General features: G+C 34.6%; 1 protein-coding gene across 9 annotated transcripts in view; it reads left to right on the forward strand.

The window, feature by feature from the left end:
• Cadps2 (calcium dependent secretion activator 2) overlaps window positions 1-20195 on the forward strand; it is a 494758-nt gene that overhangs the window by 366858 nt on the left and 107705 nt on the right. For 5 of the 9 annotated variants that reach the window (XM_078040300.1, XM_078040296.1, XM_078040298.1 and 2 more), the window contains exons 14-17: window positions 8573-8674; window positions 14605-14668; window positions 17817-17940; window positions 20174-20194. In XM_078040300.1, coding sequence (XP_077896426.1) covers window positions 8573-8674; window positions 14605-14668; window positions 17817-17940; window positions 20174-20194 — 311 coding nt within the window. The remainder of the gene's footprint in view (window positions 1-8572; window positions 8675-14604; window positions 14669-17816; window positions 17941-20173; window position 20195) is intronic. The other 4 variants (XM_078040299.1, XM_078040305.1, XM_078040303.1 and 1 more) reach the window with 1 other exon arrangement.

The raw sequence follows: 20195 nt of genomic DNA on the forward strand, positions 1-20195 counted from the left end.
CAATATAAAATACAAATAAGGATAGGAGTTCAGAGGAGAATTACTTGTAAAAAATAGAGAATATAATTTCAAATGTTCATCTTCTAAAATATATTCTTATAGAAAATCTGTTTCTTCTATCTCATGAACAAATAAGAATAGAATTAATATCTTGTGGATATTATAAACTTCAGGGGAAGTAGCAGGACACTAATCATGATCGCATGACCATATATGACCATCCAAATGATAGGTCATTCTGATTAAAACAATAGGAGGTGTTAGAGATTAGGAAACAAAAGAGAAGAGATGATTGTTTGCTCCCTCATCATCTTCCACCATTTCTTATTCTCGTGCTGTGACTTCCTCTCCTTTCCATTCTGTTCACAAATGGATATTGGTGGGAAATACACGAAGTGCAAAGTGACTTTTACCTGCTGTGCTGCAGGCAGAATTGACAATTCAGAAATACCACCCTCTAGGTGTCTCTCCCCTTCTCACTCTCTGGAGGAGGCCAAGATGTCGTACATTCCTCAGAGCAGAAGGCAGGTAAAAAGAAGCGTGTAAGAAAGTCAAAAGTACCATGAACTTTGGCATTTGTCTACTCATTGTTTGCAAATTAATCTTTTACCACTAATCGCTGCACTTCCAGGTCAAACAAACTTACCTACTGAGTTGTGAGAGGAAAGAGGGAGTTAGAAATAAAGTCTGTCTCATTAGCTTAACCAGAATGTTCTATAGAGTATTAAGCTCTGGTGTATTCATTCAACCCACAAGCTTCCTGAGCACTCTGTACCTGCTGCGATTCAGACTCCTCGAGATTTTAAAACTAAGGATACATGTATGTATCCCTCAAGTGTGTAAAAGCCATCCAGCTTAAAGTGAGTAAGAAAATCCCCACAAAAGATGTCATCATTTTCCATGGTAGAAAAAATGTTCATTGGCACTGTGATGAGTAAAATATAAAAATGGATCGGGGATGTAGCTCAGTGGTTAAACTCCCCTGGGTTCAATCCCTGGTACCAAAAAAAAAAAAAAGCTATTTAGGGTTGGACATAGTGGTGCCTGCCCACAATCCCAGCTATTCAAGAGGTTAAAGCTAGAAGATAGCAAATTTGAGGACAGCCTGGGCAATTTAGTGAGACCCTGTCAGAATAAAACATAAGAAGAGGAGGGGGTATAGCTTAGTGGTGAAGCATCCCTGGGTTCAATCCTCTTATGTGTGTCTCTAATGCAATAATTTAAAAAAAGAAATTAAAGTAGATAAAGACCCATAGAATAGGGGGAAAAGGAACAGGGAGGGCTGGGGATGTGGCTCAAACGGTAACGCACTCTCCTGGCATGCGCAGGGCGCTGGGTTTCGATCCTCAGCACCACATAAAATAAAATTAAGATGTGTCCACCAAAAACTAAAAAAATAAATATTAAAAAAAAGGAACAGGGAGAGGGAGGAGAGAAGGGAAAGAGGAAGTACTGGGGACTGACTGGAGCAAATTAAATGCCATACTTTATAATTGTGTCAAAAATGAACCCCAGCATCATGTATAACTATAATGCACTAATAAAAAAAGAAATTTAAAATATATTGTGCCATTCAGCCCATTTTCTTAAAGCATATCATAGGGTCCTTTTTCCTTACAACGTGTTTTAGAAGATGCCAACAGCCAATAAGTTGTCTTTACCCAAATTTATTCAAAATTAATGAATATTAAACATGCCAAAATTGATTTTTACTGATGTCATAGCCCTCTGAAACTTTTATTGTACTATAAAAAGGAATTATAAAACTATATGAACTGCAAACTATTCAAGTGTGTTGAGTGAAGCAACCAAGTTAGCTCATATTTGAGTATTTAAGCAGATTCCTCATTGATATTTTCTCTTATAAATTCAAATGCCTAATTTCTCAACCCAGTTTTTTTTTTACCCTTTATTCTCCTATGTTGAACTATAATGCAATTGTCCTTTACCTTTGTAGAAAATAATTTATCTGTTCAACCCCAGAAGCCACCAGAGATAATTGAAAAAGGATTCATAATGTATATCCATTTGTTCCTGAGTTAGCTTTTTAAAGCATTTTTCTCAGTTTAGAGTTTATGTTACACTGTGGCAGGAAGAATTGGCAATTGAGATGAAAGACACATTATATGTAACAGATTTTGTTCACTTGTTTTAATATGCCTTAATATACAATATCAATGAATAACAAATTATACTTTGGCTCTTGGAGATATTTTTTTAAATTAATAAATAGCGTCTTCATGAGCTATTTTTAATGCATTTGCCTTTCAATAAAAGTACTGTGTGTGTGTATGCATGCACGCATGCACGCACGCACATGGGTACGTGTATATGTGATGGCCGCTCTAAAATCAGAACATGACCCATAGGCAGATGCAAGGTCAGGCTATTAAGCATGAGTGACAGAAGGTTCTATTGTACAGATTCTTGAAGTACAATTAACAAAGACAACTGCATGTACTGTTCAGTTGCTTATTATTTAACACCAGAAGCAAGTTCCAAGCCATAACTTCTTTATCTGTAGCTAAAAGAAGTTTATCTACTTGTAATTCATATTTTATTATTTGTTCACTTGTTAAATTTCTCACAGAGAGCACTCTACTTTTATTGGAATCTTGCAATTTCGATAATTGTAGGAAAAAATGAAAATATTAAATCTTGATCTGTAAGAATACCCTTCCTTCTCATTAGAACCACTTTAATATTTCATTATCAGTCAAAGAGTTACCTCAATTAATATTTGCATCAGGGGCTGGGGATGTGGCTCAAGCGGTAGCGCGCTCGCCTGGCATGCGTGCGGCCCGGGTTCGATCCTCAGCACCACATACCAACAAAGATGTTGTGTCCGCCGAGAACTGAAAAATAAATATTAAAAAAAAAATTCTCTCTCTCTCTCTCTCTCCCCCCCCCACTCTCTCTTTAAAAAAAAAATATTTGCATCAGAAAAATTGGTCTTTTAAGTTAGGATTTTAAAGAACTAATTTTAACATGGTCTTTTTATTAATGTCCAAGAGGCATTATTTTTGTATTATCTCAGAAGAAAAATGGTATTCTTGAGATTTAAAGTAAATTATTTTGTTACTAACTACAGTGGCAACTAAATAATAGAAATGTTTTGCTAAGTGTAAAGACACCCTGTCTTTTGTCAGTGACTTTTTTGTCCAGAATACTAAACTACAATTCCTGCTTGTGTTTGGTTTTGACCAAATTTCCCATTCTACATGAAGTTATATGTTAAAAAATGTTCCAAATAACTTACATTGTGTTAGTAAGCAGTAATCACAATTAGGCATGTAAATAATTCATAAGTTACTATAATCTTATATAACTGATATTTTTATATGCTAAATACTACTCATTTGTTCCCTCCGCTTATTTGCATTGAGCATCAACAATATGCCAGCCCCTATTCTAGATGCTAGGGATACAGCACAAAAGAGGCAGACAATAAGTAAATATATTACTTTGGATAGTGACTGTATACACAATAGCCAGCAAAAAAGCAGAGCCAAGGAAAGAAGGGGTATGGAAGTAGGAAATGACACCTTCTTATGATGGTTAGAGAGAACCTTGTTATCATTAGTCAGGCAAGTAGCGTGGATACACCAAGGGAAGAGCTCTCAAGCAGAGAACCAGCATTTGCAAAAGCCCCAAGGCTAGGCCATGCTGCTTATGGGGGGACCAGGTAGGAGGCAAGGGTGAATGAACGGAGCAAGTGAGGGGTTAGATGAGGTCAGCCGGGTTGGTGTGAAGAGCAAAACTCATATAAGGTCTTATGGACCTGTGTCAAGGTTTTGACTTTTACGTGGAGCGCCACCATTACAGACCTTTGAGCCAAGAAGGACTGTGATTGGATATGCGCTCCAGGAATCTTACTGTGGTGCATTACCAGTACTTGGCAAAGAAAAGTGCTGAGTGAAAGACCAAGGAGGCCACAGAAGTACTTAGGGGAAAGCTGATGGGTAGGGAACCGGAGAAGCAGCAGTAGAAGTGATAGGGGTGATCAGGTTCTGATGTTTTAGAAGTAGACATGACAGAAATTAATTTCTAAACTAAGATCATATAAACTATCCTTTTAAAATCTCTTTTACTTTGCATATAATAAAACTACTCATAAAATATAACTACCTGAAGTTTCTCTCAAGGCTTCTGCAAGTACATATAAAAGAACAAATTTTAGGATTTCCATTGTTAAGGTCTTCTTTATATAAATACAACTACAGTTTATTGAATCTGTTCTGTAGTTGATAATATACACAAAATTTTCTTTACATGTGGGACAGGCATTCACTCATAATACTAGAACCCTATATTCCTTTAGCAATGGCAAGTTCTTTTCGTGTGTAACCCTGCAGTACTATATGAGAAAACACACGAGACACAGCCAGCTGAGTTGAGTCAATTTCATGTATTTCACTGACATTCTTTGACTCTTCAGTGTTTAATAAACATACGATTTATTTTCCATTTTGATATGGTTATTTTTTAAAGGCTAGGGAACTATAACTTATTGTAAGATATATCCAGTGAATGACTCTGGAATATTTTTAAATAATAAGAAAAAAGTCATTTTTTTTCTCCTAAATTGATGTGCACTTGCTCCTTCATGCTAAATCATACAGGTATTAATACTATAATCCAAATCTGTATTGTATTCACCACATTTCTGCAGCCACTCCTTGGTACTTGGTCTTCTTTAGCTGACTCATCTCACAGATCCACTCACCATAGAGTGCCTATTATGGATAATCTGTCAACTTAACTCCATTGTGACTTTGCCCATCTCAGAAACCAACACTGATTATTATCTTATGCACAATACCCAGGCTCCCTTGGGTGAATTTCCATCCATTTAACCTTAGCCTAAATATCAATCTTAGCCACAAACCACACTATGTTCAGCAGTGTTCTCACACTGCTGAATCATTGACTCAATGGGCGAATCTTAGTTTAAAATTTACTTGTATTCCACCTTATGCAAGAAATACAGAAAAGGTCTGATGTAAAAAAGAATATTTAAAATACTTCTACCATATTGTTTCTCATACATACTTTCCATGGCTTAACAGGATTTTTAAAATTATTTTTGCTTTTCATTATTTTCCATGAAAATATGGGGAAAGAGAGTAAACCCTAAGAGCTTATAGCAAGCTCTAAGATAACTTAGTAAACACTAAGAGTTCTGACTTTGGAATGCAAAGACTTAGGTTCCAGTCCATGTTCTGCACTTTCCAGCTATGTAACCTTAGGAATATATTTGAACCCCTCTGAGCCTCAGCCTTCCTCTCCTGGAAACTGGAAAAAGATTTCTATGAACATTCTATACTATTCTGCATATGAAACAGCACAGTGCCAGATGCACATTTAGAATTCTGTAATTGATAATTGCTGTTTGGTTTTACTAATGCCAGTGATAAGAAAAATGTTGATGACATAAGTGTTCACATTTATTGGCAAGAATTGTAGGAGAAATTGTTTCCTTTAGCCTTGATTGCAACAAAGTTGCTATTTGTACCCAATCTTTTATATCACAAGGCCACTTCAACAACTTTATATTTAGTACTTAGGCTCCTAAAGGCAGTATGCCAAAATATGGATATGTCAGTAAAGGCAAGTCCAAGTTGTTAAATGTGGTATTTAACCTGTCAGATTTGTAGCTAGATCAGTAATTAACTCAGTAAAATGATGGGCCTTCCTTATATGCAGGAGTATTTGTCTTAGTGAAGCTTGACAAAAATGAGCATCCCCTGACTTATCTCCTAGACCTATCATCATCGGCATCCCGGCTCCCTTCCATTGGTTAGACAGTGTGCCCCAGTGAAGTTCAATATGACAGGAAAACTTACTCCATCATGGTAGATCATGATTTCATTTGACATTTCAACCAAACAGGAAAATTCACTCAACTCTAACCTTATGGCACCTACCAGAGAGCTAAGCTAAGGGATAGTGTCAATCATCAGAATAGCAGGGATAAGTTATTTGCTCTTTCTTATCAAGTTTGAATAGTCATGTTTAGTAAAATAACCTCCTATAAGTTTATTAGTTTTTATTGCTATGTAATAATGTCATTTAGGTCCAGTCTTTATCTGAATGCCTAAATTCCCTGATTGATGATTACATAGAACTCTGAGGCATCTATTTGTGATCACTGATCATTATCAGTGCTTATTCATAAGTTGGCATTAGTTTTATGCTAAGATTTGTTAGATGGGAGTTGATTTCAAAAAAATCCATTTCTAAATTAACATAAAACACTGAAATTAGCCCACAGTTCATTAACTTCATAATTTAAATGTTGGATTTTTTTTCTCCTTCCTAAAAATTTTTGAAAGACCAGTTTTTAGTTTTTCCATAGTTAATATTCTAGATGCATTTTGAAGGAGTTATTGTGATTGGTGTATTATTGTGAATGTAAAATAATGTAACTGATATTTCCCTATATTAGAAATGAAATATAATTGAAAGAAATGTTTTCAGAGCATAAATTCTGACAGCATTTTTGCTTTGTGTTAGGAAAAAAAATCCTCATACTGAAATGATGCTTTGATAAGAATACAAGTCATCATGTTAGTGGGATTCAGATACAACTTTAAAAATTAATTGCTTTATACTAATTGGATATTTAATATACACAAATATATGTACATAAACACTTAGGTATATAAAACTGTGTGAGTATACATACATATATAATGTGTGTATGTATGTGTATACATACACATATGTGTGTATGTATACATACACAATGGGAATATAGAATTTAAAATCTCATTATTTTAAGCTTTTTCTTTGTTTTTAAACTAATGAGAGAAGATATCTGTTGTTAGTTGTCAAATGCAAAAGATTCATTTTGTTGTACAATAAATAAACAGTTTGAAATGAATACACGATAATATGTTTACTTCTTCTGTGCCAACAGAGATAGTTAATTACAGGTTCAAAATTTGGGGTACTAGCTATACAACCAAAACCTTAAATTGATACAGAATAAATTTAAGTCCCTGCTATTAGATTTTTTTTGTATTGTTTTAATTAGTTATACATGACAGTACAATGCATTTTGACGCATCATACAAAAATGAGTATAACTTCTCATTCTTCTGGTTGTACATGATGTAGAGTTAATAGGTCATCTAATCATATATGCATATAGATTATAATGTCCAATTCATTCTACTATCCTTCCTGTCCCCATACCCCCCTTAGCTGTGTTTTATATTTTTAATTCTTTTTTAATTGCTTTTATTTTTAAATACATGACAGTGGAATGTATCACAATTCTTATTATACATATAGAACAAAATTTTTCATATCTCTGTATATAAAGTATGTTCACACCAATGCATGTCTTCATACATGTACTTTGGACAATGATGTCCATCACATTCCACCATCATTGCTAACCCCTTGCCCCCCCCCCCCCGCTTCCCCTCCCACCCCTCTGTCCTATCTAGAGTTCATCTATTCCTCCCATGCTCCTTTTCACTACCCCACTATGAGTTGTTACCTTATATCAGAGAAAACATTCAACATTTGTTTTTTGGGGAATTGGCTAACTTCACTTAGCATTATCTTCTCCAACTGCTTCCATTTACCTGCAAATGCCATGATTTTGTTCTCTTTTGTTGCTGAGTAATATTCCATTATATATATTTGCCACATTTTTTAATCCATTCATCTACTGAAGGGCAGGCATCTAGATTGGTTCCACAGTTTAGCTATTGTGAATTGTGCTGTTATAAATATTGATGTGGCTGTGTCCCTGTAGTGTGCTGTTTTTAAGTCTTTTGGGTATAGATGGACGAGGATAGCTGGGTCAAATGGTGGTTCCATTCCAAGTTTTCCAAGGAATCTCCATACTGCTTCCCATTATATTTTAAAATATTTCAGTCTTCATACTTACTTTTGAAAATCTTAATGAAAACTCATACTGATATTATAAGGTTATTTAGTTAAACAAAAAATCTTGAAAAGAAAGTCTTTTTCTCTGTATATATTCTTATTCCAATATTTATATGCCCATATATTTAAATAAGAAAAATAAAGCAGTAAACTTACATATGTATCCAAAATTTCTTATAAAAATTTTGTTTCTTGAAACAATTAAAATTAAATCTCTAATATATATCATGTTGGGTTACTTTCTTTTCAGAAGAGAACAGTTAAGGTATTTTGCCTTATATTCGTTATTTTTTATATTTCCATTCAGGGGACATTCATTTAATTGGTCAAATGTTTGGTATCACTATCAAACACGTTTTGCGGCATTTTCAAGGACTAGCTATTGTTTTCTGAAGATATGGAAAATATTTATTGTCATCTTTACCTTGAAGTCTGTCTAAAAGAAAATAATTTCATTCCATTCATTTTGGGTCAAAACATTAAGCAAATGGCTACAAATACCTCCAATAAATTTCTACTCTGATTGAAACTAATATGTATTCTGTGGACCAATATACCTTTTCTTAATCATTTAGATTTGTAGGGTATGTGTGTGTGTGTGTGCGTGTGTGTACTACATAAAAGTAACTTACCAATACAAATTACTGACTCTGATTTTTTTTTCCAGGCCGGATGGAATTGGAACAGTTTCAGTAGAAGAAAAGGAAAAATTTGAGGAAATAAAAGACAGACTCTCTTCCCTTTTAGAAAATCAGATAAGCCATTTCAGGTATATATCCTATTCATCAATACAAGTTTTATTTTTGAATTTTGTTCAACCCTACATTCCCCTCTAAATTGTTTATTTTATCTTTCTGCCATTGCTCAAGAAAAATCATTAATCCCTATGGCCTACAGGGTATGAGTTGCATTTTTTAGTCTATGGTTGGCTTCCCAGCCTGCCATTCAATTTCAACCACTCTCAGGTAAGTCCATCCCCAGCACTAACCCACTGTACTCTTGCTCACCTTGGTATTTTTCATCCTGCGTAGGCTTTTTCCTCCAGCTCTGGTGACCATCCCTCCTCCTCTCTGTGTCCCAAGTTCTGCCTCCATAGTGAGCCTTTCTCAATTGTTCCAGCAAAGAATGTTCCTGAGTCTCTCAGCAGTTATTGTCTGAATCTTCACTTGTCACTTATCACAGAGTAATGACATACTCTGTAATTAGTGCTTCAGTCATTAATGATATTTGTATTTAGATTGTGAGAACATGAGTCCCTGTGCCTATCACAATTTCTTACTCAAAATTAAAAAGAAAATAAAAATATTAACTTTAATACTAAGAAACATTTACAGAGTGAAAGATAAATATTTTGATAATATTTTTCTCCTTTACTTTAGTTAACTGTCAAAAGAACTTGACAGTTAGAAACACAAATATGCCAATATATTTTTTTTTCTACCACTCTTATTATTTGATCCTGTAAAATGTTGCCATGTCAATGTGCTGGGTCTTATAACATGTTTGCTGTGATACCTTTTTGTGATATGGAATCATTTCATGTTAATTTATTGAAAAAACTGCCATATATATATATATATATATATATATATATATATATATATTCTCTTACATTAGTGATTTTCAGCTGGAGCCGGTATCTTAGGGTACATGGATAAAGGAAGGTTTGTTAGAGTCAGTTATTTAGTTCTGGATTTAGATATGTAATTCATGGAACAGTCCTCCACTGGAGAGTTATTCCATCCCAGAGGCCAGCATACTTAGATCAGAAAACACTGTTCTCAGTAGCATAGCTGAATTCAAGTTGTGGGCTTGAGAGTTAATTCTCTGCATAAAATTCTTCTTGAGTTTACTTTTTTTAAATGCAGTTAGAAAGATTTTTATATAGGCAAGGATCTGTTTCTTCATTCACTGTTACTGAAAGGGTTATTTCTTAGGCAGGGAAGAATTCTGTAAATGGATGTTACATTTCTTTTAGTGAAAAGAAATGTAACTTTTTCCTTTTTTGCCTTTATTAGGATGGAGCTCACCAGTCAATGGATTATATACTTTATCAGTAATAGTCTATACCTCAAGTTACAATTGCAAGTTACTACAGTCCTTCCTGCAAACTGGTTTAAAAAAAAAAAAAACAAACATATATGCTCACTTGCATATAGGTCGGGCAGGGTAGGCTTTCAGATAAGCTTGTTTATTATCCTCCTTTGTGGAGCAACTAACTTCATCCCCAGACTGCCAGCAAGAATACTACAGCATTTCTCAGCCTCATATTCATACATTCCACTGCATTTGAAAGAAAGTAGCAAAAGCTGGTATAGTCTGTGGTTCTCAAGATCATGAAAGGTTCCTTAGAATATCCTAACAAACCCTATTTTAGGTATCATTTGTCCTAAATAGATACAGACCTAGTGCTGAACCAAAACCAGTAGCCTAAGAAAGCTCATTCATGCACTGGATGCTTCAATCACTTGCTGATACTCAAGTAGGTCAATATGGCTGACTTGGATTAATTGGAACCTTGCACCAGGAAAGTTCAAGTCCCTCACACTGCTGCCAAGGATCTATGTAGTAAGAGGCAAGGGACAGTAGTGTCCACATCATTTATTGTATTTGTTTTCTCTTTTACAGCTCCCTACAGTTTCCCTACTACTTTTATTGGTACATCCTCTTTGCTAATATCTCTAAAGATGTAGTCTGCTATCCCTTTTACATTTGTTTGTTTGGTGTACAGAGGACAGAATTGAAATTAGTTGCTCTAGACATTTGGGGTTAATTTTGTAGAGGTTTTTTTGGGGGAGGGGTGTTTATAATGTTTGTATAAATTTTACCAGTTTTTGTCTTTCTTGAGTTTATGGAAGACCAGATAAGAAGAAAGGATACTGAAATGAAATGGAAGAAGTTTTAGGTGATCGTGTAAGCAAATTTAGAGAAATAATTACTAAAATTATCTATTAGGACTATTGTTATAATTCTACCAAATTCTCTTTCTTAGTTACTTATGTTAAAATTAAAAAAAAAAAAATAAGAACTGCTTGTGAACTCATGATAAAGAAGCATGGTAACTTCACAGCTCTTCTATAGGAATTTGTCTGTTTAACCCAATGATATTCTAGAAATGAATTTCAGAAAACATAATAAGGCCAAATAAACAGAAATGAAGAATTTCTGGTCAAAGATGGCAGACTGACAGAAACAAAAGATGACACATTAAACACAGGTCTGGCTTAGTGTCCTGACACAATCTGACTGAAACAACAGAACAGTATTTCTCAAGAAGGCATAAACCCACAAGAACAGCAAGAGTAAGAGAGGAGGAAATGGCAAACAAAAGAGTTGTGAAAAATGTTTTGGAGGTCAGATGGATGAATGGTATCTAATGGTATCTAATCCAAGAAAAAAAGAAGCATAAATGAGCAATGTGAAATTTTTTAACCACCAAATGTTTTGGAATCGCCAGTGTGGAACTCTGAAACGCTAGCTATAGAAACGTCATAGTACAACCTTCTTTGGAAACTAGTCCAGCGGATTGTTAGAACTTTAAACACCTATCATAGAACCTGTTCATTTCACTCCAAGAGAAATGAAAGCCTATGTCTACACAGAGACTTTGATATGAATGCTCAGTTCAGCATTATTCATAATAAACAAAGTATATAAACAAGCCAAATACCTATCAACAAGAAATGGATAAACAGTATGTTCCATGCTTTGGAATACCACTCAGCAGTATAAGGGAATGAACTATAGAAACATATAACAGAGTGCATTAATATTAAAATTATGCTGAGGGAAAGAAACCAGGCCCTAAGAAGTATAGTTTGGGGTCCAATATGGTCTTCTCTCCCAAAAAGCACATACTGTATATTTCTCCTTACATCCAAACCAACCAAATAACAGAAAGTCAATCAGTGGTTTTTCTGGGGCTGTGAGGAAATATTCAGGGGCCAGAAATCACCTTGCTTTCAGTGATGGTTTCACAAGGGGGTGTGTGTGTGTGTGTGTGTCGCACCCTCATGCATGCATGTTCATGTGTATGTGTGTATGAGTATGACAAAACTTAACCAAATTATGTACTTTAAATGTGTGCAGTTCATTGTATGACACACCTATAAATAAAGCTATTTTAAAAAATAGATGCAGTGCTGAGGAATGTGACTCAGTAGTAGAGCACCTGCCTAGTGTTGCAAAGCCCTGGTTTCATCTCCAACACTGAAGAAAAAGAAGAAGGAGGAGGAGGAAAGAAAGGAAGGAAGGAAAGAAGGAAGAAAAATAAATACTAAGGGCTTCTCTACTGCAGTGGGAAGCTAGGATAATATATAAAACTAAAAATCAAGAAGTAAAAATATTAGTGTGCAACTTAGGGATGTCAACTTAAAGACTGAGATGTTTTCCTCTAGAAATGCACAAATTATTTAGGGTGTGTGCAACAAACATAAAAGACTTCTATTTTTCATAATAAAAGACTGTCAGAAGAAGTTTTCTCTTTAGATTACATGCATACATAAATTTGATAAAAATAAATAGTATACTTTAAAAATAAACAAGAAAATGAAGGGCTGGGGTTGTGGCTCAGTGGCAGAGGGCTTGCCTATCATGTGTGAGGCACGGGGTTCCATTCTCAGCACCACATAAGTAAATGAATAAAATAAAAGTCCATCAATATCTAAAAATATATTTTTGAAAATTTTAAAAATAAACAAGAATATGATTAATCATAGAGCAGGTCTATACAGTCTCATTTATCTGTGATTAATTTACCAAAGTTCGAATGAGGTTGACTTCAATTTACTCAGATTAGTTATTAAATATGGCTGTATTTTATTTGGTAATTGAGTGTTTTCCACTTTGCCTTGCCATTACAGAGCTGATAGAGTAGTAAAAACCCCAAATATTTATCCTGAAAAGCAGAACAAAACGATTACCTTCTTTTAAAATGTGTTTTGTGAAGATTAATTAAGCTTCTGTGTAGTTATTTTCTGTACTTTATTGATTCGGGATTACTTGTACTCTGTAAATGTGTTGAATTACTTACACATCATGGGCAGCTAATGCTAATTCAGAACATACCCAGTGGGACCTCAGAGTCCTGAAATGCTAAATGTAATCTGGGGATCAGTAACATTCCATTCATAAAATGTGTCACCCACAGGTTAGTGGAAATAAACAATAGGAAAGACAATGGATGGATTATGCAAATGCACTGAAAAGATTAAGCAGGGGGAGGGAACTACAAGAACCCAATTTGTGTTTTATTTCAACATGGATTACAGTTTATAGTATAGAAAATGATTAAAGCTACTTTGCTAATTTGCTAATGCTCTTAAAAAAAAAAAAGCACCACAGCACAGAGAAAACTATTAAAATAAATTAGTTGTGGCTTTATTTTAGGCGGGGAGAATAAAAGGGTGAGTAGAAGCAAGGTTAAGGAAAATTTTAACAGTAAATATAATGATAAACAGTATTCTGAAGGAAAAAAGTTAAGTGACTAAATTTATATAGTATTAGTTTGCATGTATCTGTGACTAGTGAAAGTTTTATGAACCTAAGACCTAATCCTGAGATAAATTTAATTACTGCTTTGTTTTAAAAGAAAGAAAGAGAGGAATCAGTCTTTTTCTTTAAAAATATGCATAAAACAAATTATACTTAAATAATTTGTTAATAACAGGGGGGGGTAACCTGTTTGAATCATAGTATGCAAAAATTTATTTCATTATTGCATCTGAGAAAACAAGTCCACCAAGCCCCTAAATAATGGAAAAGGACATGAAGATGAGTAAACTTTTTTCTAAGTCATGAGTTTGCAGCTTTCTAAGCCAGAACAAGGTGGCAGCCTAAGGAAAGCCAGCTGCCTGTAGCCCTTGATCTTGAGGAGGGACATGGCAGTCCTGGAAAGAGGGTGCTTTGCTGGATCTGGCTCAACAAGCAAAGAGCTGCAGCCAGATGAAATAGCTCTGATACTCAGTAACTCTTTAAGTGGAAATTGACCTGAAGAAGGACTCCCTTGTCAAGAGCAATGAACCTGTTAACATCTGGTGGCAACTGACTTTAAAAGAAGTCCACTCCTTCTCCTAGCCCCCTCTAACCCTGATTTCAGAACATCCCCATTACCTGCCCGCACTCCAGTTGTTGCTATTTAGTTGGAATACATGGGACTAGAAATACTTGGGACAGATAACTGTGCTGACCCATGAAGTGCAGAGGGTTTGTGTGGTGTAGGGAGAAAGAAGAATTAGACACCATGGTAGCAAGGCAGAGTATCAGCAAAGGGGATGGGGAACTTGTGCAAATGTTTCCATCTCCAAACACACTAATTATGGGAAGAAATGGGAGAAATCATTTCATTTTCTCCTAGAGCTTTAATAATAACAAACCTTAAAACAAGAAATTATTAGGTAGTGCATATTAATTATCTCTTTGTGAATGACCCTTGAGGCTCTTTTTAATTGAGTGTCCTCTTTGAATACATGCTTCATCAAAACTCAACTTTTTCATCACAGTTGATACCTTTATTATTTAAAGCTTTTAAATCATAGGGCTAGGTAAATTTTAGCAGTTAAAAGTTTTCCTGGATGAGATGATGCTATTTTAAGCTGTTTCTGTGGTTTTCTAATAATGCCAAGTAATATAAGTGGGAATCATTTACCTCTTGGGTATTAAATGTTTGATTTTTTTTGTTCCTTCTTTTTGTCTTTAAAGATATTGCTTTCCCTTTGGACGACCTGAAGGTGCTCTAAAAGCTACACTCTCATTACTTGAAAGGGTATGTTTGAACATTACTTTGTAAAGTCTATTTGCATTCTGAATTTCTGTGTATATTGGTTATTGAACTAGGCATACAGTCTCATCCCTCATAGTCTACTACAGGAGTTTGTTGCATTTCCTGAATTTATTACCTTTTCTTACTACATTCAAGTTCTCCCGCTACCAGTTTCTCCCTCCTGGAAGATTTTCCACTGCCATCCTGTTTTTTTTGATAATATCCATATTTCTTTTTTTAAAAAGATTTTTAAAAGATGGACACAGTATCTTTATTTATTTTACTTATTTTTATGTGGTGCTGAGGGATCAAACCCAGAGCCTCACACGTTTGAGGCAAGTGCTCTACCACTGAGCTATAACCTTAGCCCATGATAATATCCATATTTCCACTTCTTTTTTTTTTTTCCTTTCATGGATTAATCTTCTCTTGTTTCAGTTAATTATCTCTGTTTTTCAAGGTCTTTTATTATCTCTTCAACTTTATTGTACTTCTGCTTGCCACTATCCTCGGTGACTATCACAGTATATCATTTAATATGTACAAACACATCACTCCTGTCATTCATTTCATTCAAAATAGGTCTTGGAATTTATTTCACTTCAATTTATGTGTTTCTTTAAATGAATTCACAAGTTTTAGAAAGAGTTTTGCTCTACAAGATAAAATAGCAAATAAGAGTTTAAATTCATGCTAAAAATCAATTTTAAAAGAAAGTATACACTTCTTTTTATGTGGCAGTTGAGGTTTGAGAGGTATCTTTTTCATTCCTCTATAGATCTCATATGCTAGTTGGATGCTAATGGTTAAACATGTTGAGTAAAGTAGTCAGCTCCTGGTCAATATCAGAATTTAAAAGAATTTCTGGGTATCATCTATAGCTCATGATTCAATTATCCTGGTCCTGATTTATCGACTGGTTCTTGTGTATTTTTCTGCCAAATTAACTTTAGAGATTTTCATTGTTTATTAGCAACTCCAGTAAAAACAGAAAGGGAGGACATTGCTCAGATATTACAGCCCCATTACAGTGACTTAAGAACAAGGGATATGAGGACTAGAACTGATGATTAAAATGAAATCTTCGGATTATGGACTGATTTCATTTATATATCCCTGTCTTATCCCTGATTGTTGAGCACTGTGTGATAGAAATATTATGATAAAATTATGTTGTGCTAGAATTTTTGTAATAAATGTTGCATGCAACCCAAGCTTTTCAGAATATTCATTTCATTCAGCTCATTAAGCTATCGTGCATAAACTGAAATCCATAAAGACTGCTTTAGTTTTTGGAACTGCATCCCATCACGTTGTACCTAGGGCAGCCTCTCTAGATCCTGGTTTCCATGGCAGAGCTGCCCTCCTCCTCGCAGCAGGGAATAGTTAGTAATAGCAGAGATGCCCTCATGCCATGCATTTGAGAGGTGACAGGATGAACAGTGACCTTTATTCCAGTTTTAGTCACAATCACACTTTTTGGTGAATTGAGAGAGAAATGTTAAGGACCACTTCTTTCTTTTTTTTTTTAATGTCTCTTACTGACAACTTAGAAAAATAAAATTAAATCTACATGTGCATCCTTAATACCTATGAAACCTGGGAAGAACACAGGAAGGAAGTATGAAAACAGAAGTTGGTTCTCTTGCTTCACCAGAAAAGAGGATTCAAGTTTACCCCATTCCAAATTAAGTGCCCAGATCTTACAATATATGAAATATTGCCTAATCTCTGTGGCAGTCATACATTGTAATTTCTAGTAGCTATTTTAGCTATTTAAAGTTTATTGCCATAGGAAGCCTAATGATAAAATTAATAATTCTTCCTAACAAAATTGATCTTAATGTTAAACTTCAGCAATAATCATATTTAATAGAATGATGCATGTTTAATGTTTACATGTATTTTATTATGCACAACCAGATTTTTCTGGCTACAGAGAATCTAAAGTATAGTTCTAATTAAAGTGTCAGAATAGCATGAAGAATAGTTGAATTTGATAAAGGAAGACATTTTGTAAATGATAAAGTTTATTGTTTACAAAAAAAGGCTATCTTACATAATAAAATGTTAAAATGGTTATCAGACTCTTGGATGACTGAATAAATTAGAGATGGCAATATCCTTAGTGATGAGGCTGATTTAAAAAAAAAGAATGAAATAATGATTAAATAGCTTTTTTCATGTTCTTTCAATATTTCTTTCAAGACAGCACACTAATAAAATAATTAGAGCACTTACAAAAGCATCAACTTCTTTATATTTTGTCATTTATTTTGTCCTTTAAATATAAGCACAACAAGAAAAACTGCTCACTATATTGGAGTTTGACTAATAGTATAATCAAAAGTTATTTGATCAATTGCATCACTAAGAAAGTTTCAGAGAAAATGATCGAGTCATTATAAAAGTATTTACATTCATATGACATTTTGAATTTTGGATATAATTGTATTTGCTCCTTGCCAATAATAAAAGGTTTTAAGGAAAACTCCAAAAACACATTTTTGGAACCCAACAGAGAATAATTAGTTATTTTGTTCAAAACTGCAGGAAGTTTCCATATAGTTTAGCCTTTGATACATTTCACTAAGACAAAGAAGTTTCCTTTCCCTTATTTTTATAGTTTGTGATAGTAATGTTCAGTAGATCACAGTCATTAAAGTTTAATAAGTGAAAGAAGTACTTTTGATTTTTATAGAGATGGAGCAGTATGCCAATTCTTAGTGGAATTTCTCTTAATATTTTCAAATATATTGCTCAGAAGAGCTAGGGCATTTAAATTAGAGAAGTACAAGACAAACTTTGTTTATTATTTGTCCCAGGAACTGTAATCCTGACCTGAAACAGCTCCTCTAATGGTGTCTTGGGTCCCTTGAGGAAAAGTGACAGTCACACTGAATGGTGGCCTGGCCTATGGGAGGTTTGGATGTGCATAAATGAGGCTTAGACAGGAGGAACCAAGATCTGAGGATTAGGTTCCCAGTTGTGAAGTGCCGACCCCGGTTACTTACCCCCAAGTTACAGAGGACCCCTTCCCCCTCCCCAGGAATAGGCGTGTCTAGGACAATTTGTCTCATTTAAGTATTTATTTTATGCAACATCTATCTTCTATCTGTCTCTCCCCCCTCCCTCACCTCTTTCTTGGTAGGTTTTAATGAAAGATATTGCCACTCCCATACCAGCAGAAGAGGTGAAGAAAGTGGTCAGAAAATGCCTCGAGAAAGCTGCCTTGATCAATTACACTAGACTCACAGAATATGCCAAAATAGAAGGTCAGTGCAGTGAGCAATTGCCCAAGTGGCAGGGAGAGCCAACAATGCCTATTAACTGAGTTTTCTATGAGAAGTCTTTCCTTTCCTGAACGGTCCTGGACCATGGCAAAGGGAAATGTCTCATTAAAATCTCAGCTGGTGAACTGAAGAGCTTTTTCCTATTCATTGCTTTAATATGCCTCCTGGGACTCTGCTTGAATGAAAGACCCAGGATTCGTGCCTAAGTTGTCCTTTGTTCTTATTTTGAGTTTTCGAGAAACCAAAAGGTGTTTTCACGGGCTGTATTTTTTGACATTACTGTAAGTATGTCTAACATTTCAATGTTGGGCTGTGCACTCTTTCCTGATCAGTCTCAGTGTAGTATTATGTAATTTTATTTTCTATTCTGCAGTGTCACTCAGAGAAGGAAGAAACTTGTTGATTATTGTGAGGGCTGAAATAAACCAATAGAACTTCCTGCAGCTTTTAATTGCTTGCGATATATTGATGCATTTAAAAGATTAGATCTCTCAAGGGGACTGTGCTTTTTTTTTTCTCTTTCTTTGGGTTTTATTCATTTTTTAACATATTTAAAATGTTTAGAGATAAACAGATTGGAATTTGTGACAAAATCAGCATCTATTCATTGATCCTTTGAAAGATTTATTTAAAAGAACCAAAAAAGACCTCTGATTCTTTGCTCAAATTACCATAAAACTGACCTATGTAAATACATAGCATTACCTGAGGGAGAAAGAAGTTTGAAGTTAATATCAAATACTTATATCTGAAAATGAAAAGCAAGTCATCCTTTAGAAAAATTGTAGTAACAATGGAAAATTTTTCTTAGTGAATTATAAATTTATGAATTAGTTAATATTAGGATAGTATTATCAAAATTCAGGCAATGGAAAACATCTGATTATAATTGGTTGTACTATCACTCCTTTTTTCTCTCTAAATCTGGTCAAGCTCTCTAACAAGCATGTGATAACCAACCTCCTGAGTGATTAACAAAAAAGCCATCTCATCACTATAGCAACCAATATTATATCACGAGAGTAACAACATGACACCTCCTTAGTTACCAGTTTAACATCATTAATTATGATATCATGTCGTGTTAAAGCAAAAGCAGTGAATATTAGATCATTTGCAGAAAGTGGAAGATAAACACATTGGTTTTCAGTTTTGAATACTCATTCAAATAATTTTCATGTTCAGGAGTATTAAGTGTTCTGAACAGAGATTCAAAGAATTAACATAAAAATGGACATATTAAAACCTTTCAGATATGTCAAAGAGAAAAAAGTTTGTGCATACCTTCAATAAGCACAACATTATTTCGTATAAATCTCATCAACCTTATCCAAAACACTTTGTGGTTCCTTTTTTTTTTTTAAAGAGAGAGTGAGAGAGGAGAGAGAGTGATAGAGAGAGAGAATTTTTAATATTTATTTTTTTTTTTAGTTTTCGGCAGACACAACATCTTTGTTGGTATGTGGTGCTGAGAATTGAACCCAGGCCGCACGCATGCCAGGCGAGCGCGCTACCACTTGAGCCACATCCCCAGCCCCCTATGTGGTTCCTTTTGATCTTCATTGTTAGATAACAATTTTTGACCATTACCCTATTCAAAAATACTGAAAAGATACACAATGTATTTTTCTATGAACCCATGTATTTTATTATAGTCATGGAGCCAAGTTAAAATGAATAAAGAAACTTCTTTTACTCATGCATGTAAAGATAACTCTGTATTAGTGAAAGCCTATGCTGGACCAAATGGAGAATGAGCAGAGACCACACCTGCCTCACCTCATATCTCCAGTCTAGTGGAACTCTGGTGGAACTACCAAGTAATCTCCTCTAAAAACAAACACACACATACAAAAAAACAAAAAACAAAAAAACACAAACAAACAAAATGATGTGGGGCTGGGTTGTAGCTCAGTGGTAAGTGCTTGCCTGGTTTGTGATCCCCAGCACCACACACACACACACACACACACACACACACACACACACACAATCTCTTGCTTGTTAGCTTTTTAATTATCTACGTTCTCCCTCCTTTTTATCTTTGTAAAATATGCTTTTGTTTTGTGTCTAGGAACAGGCCAAGAACAAAACAAATTTAAGTTGGAAATAGTAAGGAGAACTTACTTTTTCTTGTTTGATTGACCTTTAGTGTTACATGAACAACATGAGTAGGCTTTGCTTTTCTCCTAAATTCTCTTTTCTTATGTTTTAGGCCTGGCAGAAAAGGAAACAGG

This window comes from Ictidomys tridecemlineatus, chromosome 2 (genome assembly GCF_052094955.1).
Source record: "Ictidomys tridecemlineatus isolate mIctTri1 chromosome 2, mIctTri1.hap1, whole genome shotgun sequence".
NCBI classification, from domain to species: Eukaryota; Metazoa; Chordata; class Mammalia; order Rodentia; family Sciuridae; genus Ictidomys; species Ictidomys tridecemlineatus.